Genomic DNA, 18,833 nt, shown 5'->3' with positions numbered 1-18,833 from the left:
AGGATTATTAAGCACGCATCCTAGGCTGTCCTAGGCGACGTGCAAGAGACGATGCTTCCGCAAGTGTCCATATTGTTTCTTTAACGCCCATGATAAAATTTCATTAGATCATTCCTGGCTAGTCAGAAGGTACAGAAGAAAAAACGGCTGAATTTATGGAACAAGAGAAGATATTTGCTGGAATAAAAATAGAAGAAATGTTACATTTTAAAATTTTAACCACGAAGAGAAGAATGAAGACAAGTACTTATCTGTCCAGCAGGATATTCTCTGCCGTATATGCTACTTCATAATTTAATGAAAAAGAACAAGTACGAATATTTTTGTTCCTCCTTTATTGTTTTCGGTAAGAAAACGCCTCGCAGAGTTGAAACTGACACTAGCCAGTAGTAGTCAATGTCCTTATTATATAGTCTCTACTCCACACCCACCAAACCTCTTTGTTTGAATTTTGAAGACTCTTTAACTATGATGTATACACCAAGTCTTGTCTCTCCTCTCTCTGGCTAGTCTAGACTCTAGTCTTAAATTTACACGCCGCCTACTCGATTTGAGAGTAATCATTTCCAAAGACAAATGAAATTTAAGAAAGGTGTGAGGTCCCAAGGAGTAGGACTCATCATTTCATGATCTCTGATCAAGCAAAAAGAAAAGGAAAAAAAGTCATTTGATGGTCTTCTCTACGTCAGTTGGTTGCTACGTAGACAAAAAACTAGTAGTACATGTAGATTTGTTTCAATGTATTGAAGGTGATTATTGAGTGTAGTTAGTCTGTAATGTTTTCACATTATGAGAGCTTAGCAATGTATTTTCTTCTTCGTTTATGCAAAATTCAAAAAAAGAAAAAAATATATAAAAAAAAAAGGATATTTTGATTTTGGATCACGTAAAAGTGACCAGAATTATAATTTTGGTCACGCCAAAATTATGATTTGAGTTTGGGTCACGAGACCGCCTTGATCATTAGTTAATTATTTACTTCCGTTAGTTAATTATTTACTTTTTAGAATTAAATTAAATTTATCTAACACAATTAATCGCAGTTAACACAACCAGCACCACATGTCGGTAGTATATTGATTTTGTTAAAATCTTTCGAAGAAAATTCAATACTCCACTCTAACATAATCATCCATGATATCACACATACCAGACCACCATTTTCACCTCCGTTGATATCACCGTCACCATTTCCATGTTCCTCGATATTACAGTCTATCCATACCATCGTCACCATTTTCATGCTCCTCGATACTTCAAAGTTTTTCGGATAAAAAAAACAGATCCAACAATTGATTGATTATTTGTTGAAGATTAGTTTTCACATATACCGTCTTCACCATTTTTCATGCTCCTTTCCTTTTAATCAGATCCAACAAATTAGTTAAACCCATAAAAAATTAAAATTGTTGACGTTGAAATTTGTATACAAGATTTAGGAAAAAGAACGTGAAAACCTTTTCTCCTGTTTTTCTTGAAGATTGTGATGGTTAGGAAGAAGAACATGAAAATTACGGGAACTTGACGTTCCAGTTTCTTCAATGAATTTTTTTTATTCGAATTTTTGTTGAACTTTTGGTATGAATTGAATACCATACATGAAATCGGTTGCTATGCAGTAATGGTTTTCGTACAAATTTGATTTTCTTTTTGATTGCTTGTTGATTGGGTATTTTTGATTGTTTTTGCAAAAAAGGAAACCTAATTTGTTCTTTGATCTTCCCGGTCTGAATTCTTTTCTATGTTCGATAACAAGTCAGAGAACATTGAAATTGAAAAGGCGATCTTTGTTTGGTGATTCTAGGTTCTATTTTAGTTGGAGGATTTTTGTATCAAGAATGGTGGTTGGGGCAAATTTACAGGGTAGGGGTGGGGCGGTAGTGAGGAAGAAGAATATGAAAGGGAAATAAGTCATCTTAACCGTAAGAATTTAGGGGTGGCAGAGTTAGTAAATAATTTCAAATTTAAGTTTTGGTTAGTCATTTGCACATTTAACAGCTTCTTAAACTGTCAACATGGTCAATAACTGTCTCCCGACCGAAACTCTAATTAAAATTTTAGTGTGACCCAACCGCAATTTTGGTCATTTTTATATGACCCAAAATCAAAATAACCCTACAAAAATAAGTGTGGATCTTGAAGAGGACGAATATCAAGGAGGATTGAAATTAAATTCTCTTTACATCAATTTTCTTTATGATCACAAGTATAATACTATAATTATCATGAATGTAATAATCAAGGGCATGCAGTTTCTTTGTCTATTGTACGCACTTGATATGCATGAGATGTCAACCCTAGGAGACAGAAAAATCGACGAGGAAATGGGAGATTGACCGATTGTACTGTTGACATGAGATTTTTTTCTTCCTCTTTTTTGGTATGGAAATTATTTGACAATACCCATTTATTACAATGAAAGGGAAACATGTCTAAAGAAATACCCCATGTAGTGAGCCAGCGAGGGTTGTTAGTCATTTTTACTACAGTGAGGGTTGTTAGTCGTGGTCGTGTCAACATAGGTTTTACTCTGGTTTTATTTGGATTGTTCATGTTCTTGGGGTCTGTCTGTTTTTTTGTGAATTGTTGGTTGTTCATTTTAATCTACTAATTTTTTCCGAGTAAAAAAAAAAAAAGAGATTAAGAGTCTTTCTTCTCGGGAAGGCAAAGCTCTTCTGAAATTTTGATTGGCTGATAATTAAGTATCCAAATGATATCGAATCTAGAGAGTTTGTACAGCCACTAACAGGGAGGGTGGTTATGCCGTTGTGGCGTATTCAAGTGGTGTTACGGTACTGTATAGTTGATAACTTGATACTATCAATATTTTCCACAATCTCAGCTTTTCTATTTGAAACTTTGGAGGTATTTTCCATGTCAACAAAGAGAAGGGAACAAATCTGATTACTGCAGGCAGATATCACACAATCAATGTTATTGGTTGAGAAAGAAATAATGGACTGTGTATCATTTCCAAGAAAACTGAAATGATTAGAAGAATAAATTTGCCAATGTTGTAAGTCAGAGTAATAAAGAGTTTCCCTAAAGAAAAAGGATTCATCATTTGATGGTCTTCTGCTCCTCTTTGTGTAGTCTTGTACGTTAATCTGATTAGTAATTGATCTCCTGACAGAAAAATACATAGGGGCCAAAGCTATCTTTGATCTCAAAAGTTTCAGTCTTTCTGTTTGGCTGCTTACATAATTACATGATCATGATTATGATTATAATGCTTGGGAATATGGATGCTGTCATCCGGTGTGAGACCAGCTAAAAACCTGTCGACCACTGTTAAAAAGGTGCAATCCTAGGTCCCCAGTGTCAAAAAGTGTGGTAAATAGCCAACTTGTTTCACAATTCATCTAAGTCAAATTGTTTACTTAATTTATTCGGTAAACAACCGAAAACAAATTGCATAACGTAACTTCGACGATGAAACCAAACACGCCGACTTCCAAGTCAGGCCCAATAAACCTGATAAAAATCAGGTAACAATTTGGTTTCATCGTAAACTTAATTTTCATCATTAAAATGTTCGATCATCATAAATCTATCATTTTCCCAACACAATATTGATTTCGACGATGAAGATGTATCATCATTTGCTGGTGATGAAACATCAGAAGGTGGTGGTGGTGATTGTAGAGGATTAAATGAAGAGGCGGACGTGATGTTGGGAGCGAGTCTGCAGGTACTGATATTGATTGTAGATGATAAAAGGAGGAGGAGGTGTTTTTGGCGGCCGATTTGAAGGTATTGGTGGTGGTTTTAGATGATAGAAGGAGGAGGCAGAAGTAGTGTTGGTGGCGGATCTGACATGTAGTGGTGGGAAGAAACAAAAGTAAGAGGAGGCGGTGTTGTTGATGGAAAATCAGGACGTAGAAAGAGAAGAAAGTGATGATGGTGTTAATGGAGGAGATAGAGGTGTTGTTGGTGGCGGATCTGGACATAGCGGCTGGTTTGATGGTGGAGAAGCTATCGTTGGTGATAGATCTGAACATAATAGTAGAAGAAAAAGAGAAGGAGGTGTTCGTGGAAGAGATGGAGGTGTTGTTGGTGACGGATCTGGACATAACGATTGTTTTGGTGGTGGCGGAGCTCCTGCTGGTAATAGCTCTGAACATAAAAGTAGAAGAAAATAGAGGGAGGTTTCGTGGAGGAGACGGGGGTGTTCGCGGAGGAGACAGAGGTGTTGTTGCTGGTGTTCGCGGAGCTATTTGTTGTTGCTGGTGTTCGCGGAGCTATTTGTTGCTACTGGTGGTGATGGTGGTGGGGAGAAGGAGGCGGAAGAAAGAAGAAAAAAGAAAGGAGAGCAGAATAAGAAGAAATCAAAGTAAAAAGGGCATGTTGTCTTTTTAAAAGTAATAAAAACTAAATTTACTCATTATTATTTGACATGAATTTTTGTGCCACTTTTTAATCAAATGGTTTTCATTTATTAAAAATAATATGAGTTGGTGTTTTATGACTAGTTGTGCTCCGTAAAAACAAAAACAAGTCAATAAATCAAACTCAAACTAGTAATTAAATCAAGATAAAGGAAATTTCTGTGTGCCATCCATCTTTTCTTTGATGGAAAAAAACAGTTCAGTCCAAACCCCCCGAAAAAGAACAGATTAGTCCACCCTGTTCCAACCAGGAACAACTTAGTCCAGAAAATGTACAAAGACGCTGCTGACCTCCACACGTGTTTCATAAAGCATACGTGCAGCGAGTGGAAACTGTTTTGTAACGGACACATTCAACTTGGACGTGACAGGTTTGCTCAAAAAAGAAACTGTGCGGCGTAGTAGTATATGTGTACACATGTAATTCTCATCAAAACCCTAAATTTTCATAATCAAACCCTAAATTGATGAATACAGTAGTAGTAACATCATGGTGATTGCTAAAAGACCAGTTGCAAATCGGAAATCAACCGAAATATCTTTTGATACAACAACAACAGTTGAAGAAGTAGGTTCAAAATCACAAGGACCAAAGACGAGATCAAAATCTATAGCAATTTCAACATCAACAGCATCATAGGATAGTTCAAAGTCACCACAACCTAAGAAGAAATCAAAAGCTGCAGCAATTTCAACATCAACAACAACAGAAGATTGTTTAAAGTCACCACAACCTAAGAAGAAATCAAAATCTGCAGCAATTTCAACATCAACAACAACAGAAGATTGTTCAAAGGCACCACTACCTAAGAAGAAAAAATATGCAGCAATTTCAACATCAGCAGTAGCAAAAAAGGGTAATGCTACTTCATATACTGGCAAAAAAAAATTGTTTTCAAAATGTTGTCCATCTTTTGTGTTTAACAGTGTACAGATCTGCACACCGGCATGCTATTTCACCTTTATATGTATTGTTGTGTGTTTTTACAACATCTTGTCCATCCTTTGTGTTTAACAGTATACAGATCTGTACACCGGCATATGTTATTTCATCTTTATATGTATTATTGTGTGTGTTCTCAACATGTTATTCCATCACTTGTGTTTACCGGTGTACACATCTTTGCACCAACATGCTATTTCACCTTTATTTGGCATGTTGTATGTGTTCTCAACATGTTGTGCCGCCACTTGTGTTTACCGATGTACACATCTTTGCACCAACATGCTATTTCATCTTCATATGGCCTAATGTGTGTGTTCTCAACATTTTATTCCATCATTTTTGGTGCTGGTGTACACATATTTGCACCAGCATGCTATCTCACCTTTATTTGGCCCGTTGTGTGTGTTTTCAACCCGTTGTGCTGTCACTTGTGGTGCCGGTGTACACATATTTGCACCAACATGCTATTTCATCTTCATATGGCCTAATGTGTGTGTTGTCAACATATTATCCCATCATTTGTGGTATTGGTTTACACATCTGTGCACCCTCATACAATTTCATCTTCATATGGCCTGATGTGTGTGTTTTAAAGCTGTTTTTGATAGATTTATTTATGAGTGTAAATATTTGTACACCCGCATTGATTTATGGCATGTTGTGTGGGAATAATTTTTGATTTAGTTAGTTCTCTGTAGGAGTATACACATCTACACACATGTATGATATGGTCCTATTTGTGTGTACAATGAAATGATTATCTTTTAGTTATGAGTATAATGAATGTATTATTCTTCTTGGTTCATTTTCGTAGATACCAACAAACTTTATAGATCAAGTTTCCATGCAATGAGTGACTTTGTGAATAGAAACCTTGAGGAAGATGAAACAAAAAGAGGAGAAAAAGTATGGTTCACCGATTATCAATTAGAGAAGCAAAAAGAAGGACCATTCTGGCATGTTATAGATATCTTTGTCCACAAAAAAAGCATATCAGAAACATAAGAAAGATCCAAGTAAAAAGAGAGATAATATATGGACTAAGAACCCAAACTCAATCTTGAAAATTGTGAGACATTATCTCCATGAAATTTGTGACACAGGGGGACATTATTTCATGTTTGATACTCCCAAGAAGAACGCAAGAGTAGCAGTAAAGATTAAACCCGAGGATTTGTTTCTAATTTATGGTATTAAGATTGTGGCAATGGAACTTGAAAAAGGAGAAGATGTAAAAACTGCAGCTGAAAAAAGATACGATCCGCTGATAAACAGATTGACTCTTAATAAACAAAATGAGCCGGGGAAAAAAGATGTGGAGGAGGAAATCGTACATATCATGAAGCTAAACCCAAAGTCGCGAATGGAGATTGAAAGAAACGCTGAAGACTTAGTGGTGTTGTTTACTATGTATTTGTGTATAACGGTGTTTTTTACCCAGAGAAATGGAAGTATGATTAACAAGAACCAGTATGCACACTTTTTTGGGTCTTTTGATAGGATGAAGAAAACTTGTTTGCCAGTTCATATACATGAGTATCTCATGGCGTGCATTAAGAAACATTTTTATTCACCACTTAAAGTTAATGGTTGCGTGATTTATATGTTGGTGAGTTGTACACCTGATATATTCATTCACCATTTTAAATAATTCTGTTCATTGTGTTTGTTCATTTCTCTTACATTTCTAACTATTCACCTTTTTGTTAATGCAACATTGGTTTGCTGAACACAACAAAATCATGCATCCAAGCAATGAGGAAGGTGTGCCAAGGCTTCTCAGGTGGATCATCAGTGACACTAGTAATACAATCGAGAAAGACCTGAATGACGCCATGACAAAGGTATCTCAAAAAAAATTCTTATGATAGTATATGTACATTGATATACACCTTTAATAAGGTGTACAATATTGTACATTGTTGATAGTATATGTACATCGATATACACCTTTAATAAGGTGCACAGGATTGTAAAAAATTGGTGATAGATTTGAAAAAAAAATCATGTGTACAACAATGTACACTTTTAATACATGTGTGGAAAATTACCTGTGATAAATATTGATACTTTGGCATGTTTTCAGATGTAACCAAGATGGGTAAAGGCTTACACTGATAAAGAGCGATTGCTTTTGGATGAGTATCGGAGGCAGAAACAAGAAAATAACATAGATGCAATGAAGGAAAAGATGTGCATATCAGATATGCAAAGAAATGAGTTGGATGGGGAGCTTACTGAAGTTTAGGAGAGGCAAGAAAGGCTTCTTAATTTCATCGAAGAGAATAAACTAAAATTTAATGAAGTTGGTCTAATTAACTTGACAAAAAGAGAAGTGAATGATTTTCATAATTACACTTTGGATGAAATCTTTAAATTTGCAAAGGAAATACGGCTTGAAACTGAGCAGGAGGAGGAGATTGAGGAGGAGGAGTAAGAGGAGCACAATGAAGATGGTGATATGCATGATGATAAGGATGATGATGACAAGGAGGGTAGCAATGATAATGATGACAAGGAGGGTAGCAAAGGTGGTGATATGCATGATGATAAAGATGATGATGATGAGCAGGGTGGGAAAAGGTGGTGATATGCATGGTGATCACAATGACAAAGAGGGTAGCAAAGGTGGTGATGACGAGCATGAAACTGAATCTGAAAAGAATGAAGTTCCGTCTGAAACTCCTGAAAAGCAAAGGTATAAAATCACTTTTATTAAATGTGGCAGTCATTTCTTTTTATGTGTGTAGATAGTTGTACACCAGTATGTTAAAACTCGTACCTTTTCTCAAACCTTGAATCTTTTAGCACTTCTGTGTCAAAGACAAATGAACAGAAGGATGGCAAGGATGGAACAAGGCAAGGTGTTGAGTCTGGAACTGTTAAGAAGCCTAGGTATGAAGAAAATGATCTCATCTCGCATTTCTTTTCATTTTCTGTATATGTGTACCAAGATGTACACCTTAGTGATTTCTTATGTGTGTGTACAAAGATGTACACTTTTGTAGAACCTAACAAAATATGCATTTTTTGAGCACTTCTCTGCCAATAGCTGAAATCTCTGAACATCAAGAACACCAGAATGTGATGGATGCCACTCCATCTGCTGAAATTGATGAAGCTACGATAATCGCAGCTCAAGTCATATCTCAACTGGACCCTAAAGGCATGTTGCTAGTTGAAGAAGATGTCATTTTACTCAAACAAGGAGAAGAGATAGAGAAGGAGACTTATACATCAATTGAGGACCTTCTAGATAACTTGTCTGAAACTGTGTTCGTAAATCTTGAGAAAGGTTGTTAAAAAATGGCACTATCTGAAGTGAAGGTAAAGATGAAAACCTTGATCCACGATTGTCCAAGCTTTTCATTGTTGAGCCAAGAATATCCAATAAAAAATTCATCGAAAAAATCATTATCCAATGAAGATGTACAAGAAATGATTGTTGCTGAAGCAGTGCACTTCATCCAATATCATGAAGATGAATTTTTTAGTAGTCAAGAAGTACAGGAGCAGAATACACCACCAGAAAAGAAAAGAGCAGGGAAGATGAAGGAAGCAGAGATGTTGAGGACAAAAGAAGCTGGCAAGTTGTCCAAGATACCACCAAAGAGAGATGGAAAGAAAAAACTAGATCCTGATTTCACCGCCGAGGGTAAAACCAGACAAGTTAGGATGAAAGTGGATCAAAAAGGCAAGGGGATCCAAAAAGAGGGAGAAGAACAAGGTTATCCTGCACCAATAAAGAGAAAGGAAAATGAGTACCATCCTTGTCTCCCACTGCCAGATATTCTCCAATCACCACTATACCATGCCATGGAACCAGGACAAGACAAAAAAAAAGGTACAAAAATTCTTCGACTATGCAAGCCTGACGTAAGTTCACAAAATATTATCTTGCACTATAGGAATGATTGAATCTTATTCAAAAAAAGGTAAGTGCACCACTATGTACACCATGTTAACATTTCCTTTATGATTCTGCAGCTCTGTAGCTTGGGAACTAACAAAACTTGAAGATCCAACAGTTAGAGAACAAATTCTGATTGTGGGAAAAGTACTTCGTGAACTGATGTTCAACAAGTATCTGTATCAAGAGGTACTGCAGTTTTACGTCCATCGACGTTGCGATGCAATGGTCAGAGATAGCTTCTGTCATCCAGATGTTCGGAAGTACATGAGATGTGAAATAATGAGTCCTACTGCATGTGTAAGTTTCTCAAAAACAAATCAAAAATGTCATATATAGATACTTTAATGATGTGTACATACTAGTACAGCTGATTGACATGGCGTGTTCTATGTGTTTGTAGATTTCTTTAGGAGTTGACATAGATATACACCAATATGCCATATGATTGACACATGCTCTGTTAAGTGTTCGAATGAATGCTTGATTGTTAGATTTTATATAGTTGTGTACATAATTATACACATGTATCATACGTCATGGATACATCTATAACATACGTCTGTTTGATATGTAATAGTGTACATGCTTGTTAGTTTTCTGGTCTGATTTAGGTGTACCTAATTCATTTTATTTTACAACAAATTATTGATTGCAGTACTATGTGAAGAACAATATCATCAGAGAGGTACAAAGGATTGTGGTTGATTTCATAGGGGACATGCCTGACAATCTGGAAGTTCTTGTAATCCCCGTCAATCACTCTACAGTACAAATGGCAGTAGGAGTTCACTGGTCACTTTTGAAGTTTGATTTCATAGCTGAAGATTGGAAGTGGTACAACTCATTGCACTCAAATGAGGACTATAAAGATGATGCATAGCAATTGGAAAATGTGGAACAAGAAGAGAGCGCTAAAGGGTGATGCACCTATAGAACCGCACGAAATAAACATCATGCAATGCCCTTCACAAGGAATCAATCCAGACTGCCTCACGTACACTTGTTACTTTATGAAACGAAGTATAAAGAAGATAAAGAGTATCGAAAGAGATCAGCAGAGGGCCGAAGACATTTTCAGGAAATGAGATCAAAATTGGTGGCGAAGATGCTGAAAAAAGTCGGAGTATATGAAAAGGTGTGAGATGTAGCAAAGGATGAAGAGAACAAGCAGTGGCGCCAGAGTATGGAAAAGAATCCGTTGAAGAGGAAGGAGATTTTTTAATCTTCATTATACAAGATCACTTTCTGAATTGCTTCTAACGTTTTTTATGTTCAGATAATCAATCTTTTTATCAGTACACTTTTCAAATTTCAGTTTTCAATACTATAAAGACCTTGAATTAATCTTTTTATTAGTTTTAATTTAAGACTTATGCCTACTAAAAATAGTTAAGACCTTGAATTAATCTTTTTATTAGTTACGATATGCATGTGTTGAAAGTATACTTGTGTCAGTACTAAGGTGTATATTACAGGTTAGTAAAAAAATTAAGGTGTACATGATTGTGCACATTTACTGACACAGTAGAGATTTATAATGGTACTGTAAGGTGTACGTAATGGTGCACATGTACTGGCAGATTTTTATAATTATCCAGGTCTGCATAAATGAACTGAAACACTAAACATAGAATCGAACATGCATTATTAGCAAAATAAAAACAAGTAGAAATTATACAGAAGTGAAAAATGTAGAATATCACTAAAAAATAGACTAGTAACATCCATTGTACACCAAGGTGTATATAATGGTACACATGTAAAAAAGAAAGGTAAGGAAACTGAAGTGCACAGAAAGGTGTACATAATGGTACACAGCTCCTGAAACTAATCATCCACGCTTAGAAATGAAAAGACATTACCAAAAGTAAAAATAAAAAACATAGAATCTTTTGAACAAATCATACATAGTAAAAAGCATCAAAGCATGGGGAAGGTAGCTCTGTTGTGGTGACCAAGGGTGAAGCACTTTGTACACATCATAGGTCTCTTTTGCTTCTCCCAAGCATTCTTGAAACACTGTGATTTTCGTCTACCATGTGGAGGAAAAGGAATAGGAACAATAATCCTATCACTAGGATCATAAGCCTGTGGCTTGTCATAATTGGGGATTGGAAAGATGAACTCTTGGTATGTCTTGTTGTACCATTCAGTGGTGAAGTATGGCTCAACAAATGAATATATTTCCTCCCTCGTAGCTTGAATGGCATTACAAGCATGTGCGCAAGGAAAACCATTAACTCGCCACCTGTGACATGTACAAGTTTTCTGCAATAGATCTACAAAGTGACTTCATACAATATTTCCATGGACTCAGTAACAGTCCAAGTACGACCAATGTCGATGTTTTCCTTTAGTAAAGCCTCAAATGTGGGAGTGAGCCTGGTGTTGAAAGTTTCTATACCTTATACCCTTCTCGTAGAATTCATCTTCATGACCTTCAAATTGACATAGTAAAAACACAAAACATAAAACCAAAACATGATCTAAAAGGAATACATATAAACCATGTGTACAACAATGTACACATTAAGGAAATCCATGTGTACAACAATGTACACACAGTTGCAGAATCATAGATAAAACATGTGTAAAAGTATCTAAAGATCAAGCAAATCCATGTGTGCAACAATATAGACAGATAAACATGTGTAGAAGGTAAGATGTACACATCAATGAAAAATTAATGAATGAAAAACTAAACATAAAACTCACCATATCGCATTGAGAAGAGCAAAAAGCAGGCACCTTTTTGAAATCAAGAATCCAGTTGTTTAACGACTCGAAAAGAGTTGAAGAGTGAGCACCATATCTGCATATAGGGAAAAATGCATTTTCACATTTCTCCTTCGGAATAGTCCTGATATAGTTAGCAACATGTCCACATCCAATTGCATGCATGCCCCTCAAAGATTCTTCAAAGTTAGCTGTTGTGTAAGAGTAAGCAGCTTTTGAAAATAAATCAATATCATCCTTCGAATTCGCATCACCTGATCCAATGGGGAGATTGCACTTGATGTGGTAAAAATAATAGCTGTGATATGAATTAGGAAACACTCTTAGAATGCCCTGCAAAAGTCCTTCGTGACGATCACTAAGGAAAACAATCTGACGACCATCGACAACTTGTTTAAGATTCTCCATAAACCAAAACCAATTGTTTTTGTTTACAGAAGAAACAGGAGCAAAAGAAAATAGGTAAAAACCATTGTCTCCATTAACACATGTTGCAGCCATCAAAGTACCCCTGAATCTACCAGTAAGAAAAGTAGCGTCTAAGTAAATCATGGGCCTGAGATACCTATAGATATGCTTGCAAGCACCGAAACAAATGAATATCCTATGAAATCTTCTGTTTCCATCCTCAACTTCAAACTTCACATAGCTATCAGGATTAGTTTCTTCAATTGATTTGACATACCAACTTAAATCGCTATACGACTTCTCGTCATCACCAAATTGTTCTTCAAATACAGTTTCTTTCTCTCTACGGGCATGGTTATACTTAATATTAGTCCCATAAGTCTTCTTAAAAAGTGACATGATATGTCTGGGTTTTAAAATATGATCACCCTGTATATTGTCAGCGATCACATGCTTGACTAACTTGGTTGTCACCGCAGGACTCTTCAACCTCAAACCAACACCACAACTACAAAAAAAAATCTGGAATAAGTAATGTGCACCACAATTTACACCTAATAAGATCTCAAAACCAACATCACATATGAAAAAAGAAAACATAGACCAATCAAGAATATGTAATTTACACCAAGAGTATGTAATCTACAAAATGTGCCACCTAAAAAGCCTACAACAACAAATATGTACCACGATGTACACCCAAAACATGTCTACATATAAAAGCCTAAAAACAAGAATTTGTAATGTGGACTAATATGAACACCACTAACATGTGAATAACATTAGAATATTTCCACATGAATCGAGTAATGTCACCATTGACAGGCCCAAAATGAATTCTCCAACTACAATCATTTTGTTTGCACTTTGCAGTAAAACGAGTCTTGTAATTTTTAAGAATAATAATCTTGTGACCAGTAGCCATCTTGTACTTATCAACCGCAATTCTAACATCTTTAACACCACCCATAAATTCTCTGCCAACTTTGTCAAAAACATAAATCCATTCATTACAAATCAGAGGCTTGGACTGGTCTGCATCATGATCTACCACCCTTACCATATTAGGACTATCAGTTACACAAGAATTTGCAGTACTAGAACCAGAACTAGTACTAAAACCAGAATTAGAACGAGAAGTATGATTCTGAATCACGTCAACATTCAAATAGAAATTTTCATTCTTAATAAGAATAACAAGAGAAATCAAACGTTGCAGTTGTATATCACCTTGTACAAAAACTAATTGATGATTATCCAAATAGCTGAAACGTATACTCCCAGGAGACAAAGACCTCAAATGCTTGCATGCAAAATGCTTCAACTCATCTATGATTGTCAAAGTATTAACAGGAAAAGCAGCAGAATGCTCACATGATTCAAAACAGCATGGATAACCTTCTCAGACATATTTGATACCCCTATATATTACAAAACAAATGATAATAAACATTTGAAGCTTCAAATCACAATTTCAGATTTGAATAACCTAAAAATTAAACAGTGTACAAGAAAGTACACATTTAATAGAAGCCAAAACATCAAATAACAGTAAAAATAAATCAAATACTTCATCGATTAAGCTTAAGAATCTTACTTGAACAACATAATTGAATAAATCAGAAACCTACGATTTAATATTAGTTCTATTTCATAACATGTATCATAAAACTAAAATCATCATCAAAAAACAGTAATCAAAATCATTTAACGAAAATCAAAAGCTAAAATATAATAAAAATAAAATCAAGAACATACAAGAATAAGATGTAACAGATCAAATTCATATCATCAACTCATAAAATCAAAAAAAACTAAATATCAGAAACGAAATTCAACGATGAAGCAAAAAGAAAACTAACCTGAAGTTGAATTCTGCTGCAGAAACGATCAAATCCAACTAAACCTCTATGAATCTGTTAAATCACCTCTGAAATTTATATCTAGATCGATCTATAACTGAATCTGTCATGAATTCAAATCTGAGATAAAAAATTATCAATTTCAAAACACTTCACCAGTAACCTGAAGTTGAATTATGTTGAAGAAACGATGAAATACGATAAATTCTCTCTGAATCTGTTAAATCGCCTCCAAAATTTTTCTCAGACCGGCTTCCTATCTTGAGTTCATGTTTGAGATCCAAAACTTTCGATTTCAAATCCTACTTATATATTTAAAATCGGCTCAAGGGTAGTTACGGGATATTGGCAGTCCAGAAAATCGGGATCGTGGATGGGTTTTGGACGAACTCGTCCATATTTTGACTAAACTGTCGGAGACGGAGCTTTTTTGGACTAGAGAGTACTAGGCATGAGATGAGTGGACTAAAGCGTCCCAAGCCCAGTAACTTTGGGACTAAACGTCAATTTCTACTTCTTTGATTTTTTCCTTGGTTTGTGTGTTGTGTGGTGTGGGGAAATTATTAGGAAAAAATAGAAATAAACAATAACATGTCGGTTTTTAATTGGATCAAAACAGAACAGTACTAGTCTCTATTAGAAATCTCTGACCTCATATTTCAGAAATAAAGAGACGATGCGGAGATTCGTGGCGGAACGCGCAAGAAAGTTGATCTCATCGTCTTCTTCTACTTATACATCTAGATATTCTTATTCATCTTCTTGTATCACTCAGAATAGTAGTAATAGAATCCTCCTTCGTCCATTAATCACAACAAATCCGTTCTTATCAAATACTAGATACAACAATAATTCAACATCCATGCCTTTTCCTAATTCAGTTACAATTGATTCTATTAATCCTAAAGTATTTATTCATCTAGCCTAATATAATTTCCCCTTTAAATTTCTTCTTTTGTACTTTACTTTTTTTTGTTTTTCGTTTTTTGGTTGTTTAGATTTTATTATTAATTGGATTCTATTTTGGGTTTCTTAGATTTTGATCTTGTCTTTCTCTATAATTAGCAGACAACTTCATGTTAGTTCTTAGTGCAACAGAAGACTGTCTATAAGGTTGCAATTTTAAGAACACCAAGTCTCCCAATGCAAAAGATTTTTCAATTCCATGGGCATATGCAAAATGCTTCACCCTGTGTTGAGCTTTAGAAATAACTTCTTTAAGTAGTTGGAGCATGTGGTCTATCTCAAGAAGGTAGCCATGCACAACAACAACTGAAGTGGTAGCATGGAATGGAAATGCCAAATGAGGTGGAGTGTATCCATACAAAGCCTGAAATGGGGTCATCTTGAGGCTGGTGTGGTAGTTTGTGTTAAACCACCATCCTGCTAAGGCTAGCCAGTTGAGCCAAAGTTTAGGAGTTGAACCAGTCATGCATCTAAGGTATTGTTCAAGGAAATCATTGGTTCTCTCAGTTTTCCCACCAGTTTGTGGGTGATAAGAAGTACTGAGGTTTAAATGAGTGCCTAATGATTTGAATAGATGTTTCCAGAAGTTACTGAGGAATACCTTGTCTCTGTATGACACAATTGACCTGGGAAGACCATGAAGCTTGAAAATGTGATGCATGAATTCAAGGTAGGTCTTAAAAAGATACGGAATTTGGGAGCTCGCAGTGATTTGGAAGCAAACTATTGGTCGATTACCACGAATCGAGCAGTTACGGTACTCGACCAAGCTACCAGACTGGATTCCCATAAAAGAAGAATCGACACCACCATCGAAGAGTATAAAATTTGTGAAGGATAAATAAAATGTTTGGAAGTGTTTAGGTTTAGCAGAATAAAACCCTAAAAGGATTACAAGTTTGTCCTCATAAAAAAAATCTGACGTCTCTAGGGGCGACCCCGAAAAAATTAGGGGCGACTAATAGTAAAAAAAAGGTCACCCAATAAAGCCACCCCTTATCTCAGATTTTTTGAAATGTCTAAAATACCCTCCATAATCGGTAGACAATACTACAGTCGGTAGTTTCTATTGATGTATGTTGATTTGTGTTACGAAAATTATAATCGGTAGTCAAAATGGTAATCTCGTTATGTTAATTTTCTACCAATTGTGGTAGTAGTCCCAAATTCAAAAAAAATCAAAAACCAGTGGTATTTTGAATTTCTCTATTTGCACAATCGGTAGATTCATGATGTTTGTTATCTAACGATTATACAATCGATAGTCTCGTGATGTTCTTTATCTACCGATTGCGGTAGTAGCCCCAAATTCAAATATTTCAAAAACCAATGGAATTTTGAATTTTTTGAATTTCTCTATTTGCACAATCGGTAGACTCCTGATGTTTATTATCTACCGATTATACAGTCGGTAGTCTCGTGATGTTCTTTATCTACCGATTGTGGTAGTAGCGCAAAATTCAAAATTTCCAAAATCCAATGGAATTTTGAATTATTTGAATTTCTCTATTTGCACAATCGGTAGAATCGTGATGTTTATTATCTACCGATCTAAAGTGCCTATACCTTATATCGATTGAAGCTCTATGTAGTTGCTGGTAGTATTGGTTTTTATCAACCGATTGTGATTACGATCTTATCTTCTTTGCTTTGTTTTGAAATAATTAAATTTGGGGCTACGACATAATCGGTAGAGATAATAAACATCACTAAACTACCGATTGAACAAATAGAAAAATTCAAAATTCCATTGGTTTTTGAAAATTTTGAATTTGGGGCTACTAACACAATCGATAGATAAGGAACATCACGAGACTACCGATTGTATAATAGAGATAATAATCGGTAGAGATAATAAACATCACTAAAGTACCGATTGTGCAAATAGATAAATTCAAAATTCCATTGGTTTTTGAAAATTTTGAATTTGGGGCTACTACCACAATCGGTAGATAAAGAACATCATGTCACTACCGATTGTATAATCGGTAGATAATAAACATCACGATTTTACCGATTGTGCAAAGCAAATAGATAAGTTCAAATAATTCAAAATTCCATTGGATTTTGAAAATTTTGAATTTGGCGCTACTACCACATTCGGTAGATAAAGAACATCAAGAGACTACGGACTGTATAATCGGTAGATAATAAACATCACGAGTCTACCGATTGTGCAAATAAAAAAATTCAAAAAATTCAAAATTCCATTGGTTTTGTAGTTGGCATAATGTTTGTAAACATTGATATAAGAAACTGCCAGCAACAATTCTTGTAGCAAGGACTCTTCAATTTTGGGGTCGTGTCAGCTGTTGAAAGTTAACAGTATTTCAAAGTGGTAAATGGCAAGGTTATAACTCTGGGAATGCACTAACTTTGGTATGAGTATAGAGCTATGTAAGACGAGCATCGAAATATTAGCTTCAGATACGTTATTGTTTCGGATTTGTATAAAAAATTGGCATCCAAAATATTAAATAGTGTGAGAATAAACTCGTGAATGGATCTCAACCCCTTACAATATATAGGTTATTACATTGGTATAGATACTTATTTATTCACAATTAATTTCGGTTTATCAACAATTTATTGTTAGGAAACTGCACCGTTTGACATCCTTTGTCTTTTGCTTTATACAATTAACCATGGGAGTCCATTGTCTTCTGCAATAAGATAAATCCCTACCATCCTTTGTCTTGACATAGATTAAATCTATCCCGACCGTCTTTCATCTTTTTCGATTGGTTGTCCTTAGTCCTTACATAGAAAACTGCATTTTCTTTTTGTAATATTGGTTTTAGTAGGAAATTATCGTTGTTTTTGATATATCCTGCTTTCCAGTCGACAGTACGTCGCCTAGCTATTTCACTATAATTAAGATGCAAGTATGGTATGTCAGTAGCCTACACCAATACATGAGCTCCACTTGTATATCTCCTTATATATTATAATTGCAACACCACGAACTGCTTTGTAATATTAGTTATGCTGTATCAAGTATCAACACCATGAAATGCGCTGTTTTTATGTGTTTTGGTAGGTTTTGGAGACACCAAGTGGATTTCCCTTCAAAATTGAAGATAAACCAGGGGAACAAACCGTAACATTGATTAGAGAATACATAGGTGATTATATCAAAGTCATAGTTCACATGCCTGATTTCTCTATTGACGTTAACAAGGAGGAAAATGGTGATGATTCGGATGACCAGAATAACCAAGACAAGGATAACGTTAATGATCCACAGTCCAGCATACGCTTAGTTGTAACTGATACGAATTTTCGCGGGACTACTTTGGAGTATGGTGTAATTGCTTATCCAGATGAGTTTTCCATAGATAGTTTCTGTATCAAGTATGCATATACTCCAGATGAAGAAAATATATATTACAAAGGACTTGATTATGCGTAAGTAGCTACTACAATGAAGAGAAAAACAGGAAAATGATATAAAACAGGATATTGTGACGCACAAAGTTCGGCACAAAATAAACGATATAAGCTTAGTGCTGTTAACACTATTCCACAGTCGCTGGAAATGAGTTGGGAAATTAAGCGACAGTTTCCAACGACTTTTCGACGTGGGTCTTATATTCTTCGATGATCTTCTTCCT

The 18,833-nt window shown here is 35.4% G+C and overlaps 1 protein-coding gene and 1 long non-coding RNA gene across 2 annotated transcripts; one reads left to right on the top strand and one right to left on the bottom strand.

The window, feature by feature from the left end:
• Positions 1 to 1,000: 1,000 nt before the first annotated feature.
• On the bottom strand, positions 1,001 to 1,863 carry LOC113274370. The gene is made up of 2 exons (XR_003322975.1): positions 1,458 to 1,863; positions 1,001 to 1,359 (listed from the first exon to the last, which is right to left on the bottom strand). It is a non-coding gene; the product is annotated as an uncharacterized LOC113274370 (long non-coding RNA).
• Positions 1,864 to 15,856: 13,993 nt separating this feature from the next.
• Positions 15,857 to 18,631, top strand: LOC113273305 (uncharacterized protein At2g39795, mitochondrial-like). The gene is made up of 2 exons (XM_026523048.1): positions 15,857 to 15,976; positions 18,260 to 18,631. The coding sequence occupies exons 1-2, from the start codon at positions 15,857 to 15,859 to the stop codon at positions 18,629 to 18,631; spliced, it is 492 nt and encodes a 163-aa protein (XP_026378833.1).
• Positions 18,632 to 18,833: the final 202 nt, after the last annotated feature.

Source organism: Papaver somniferum, chromosome 4, assembly GCF_003573695.1.
Source record: "Papaver somniferum cultivar HN1 chromosome 4, ASM357369v1, whole genome shotgun sequence".
Lineage (NCBI taxonomy): Eukaryota > Viridiplantae > Streptophyta > Magnoliopsida > Ranunculales > Papaveraceae > Papaver > Papaver somniferum.
Note: the sequence above shows the minus strand (reverse complement) of the source record. Positions and strands in the feature narration are given on the sequence as shown.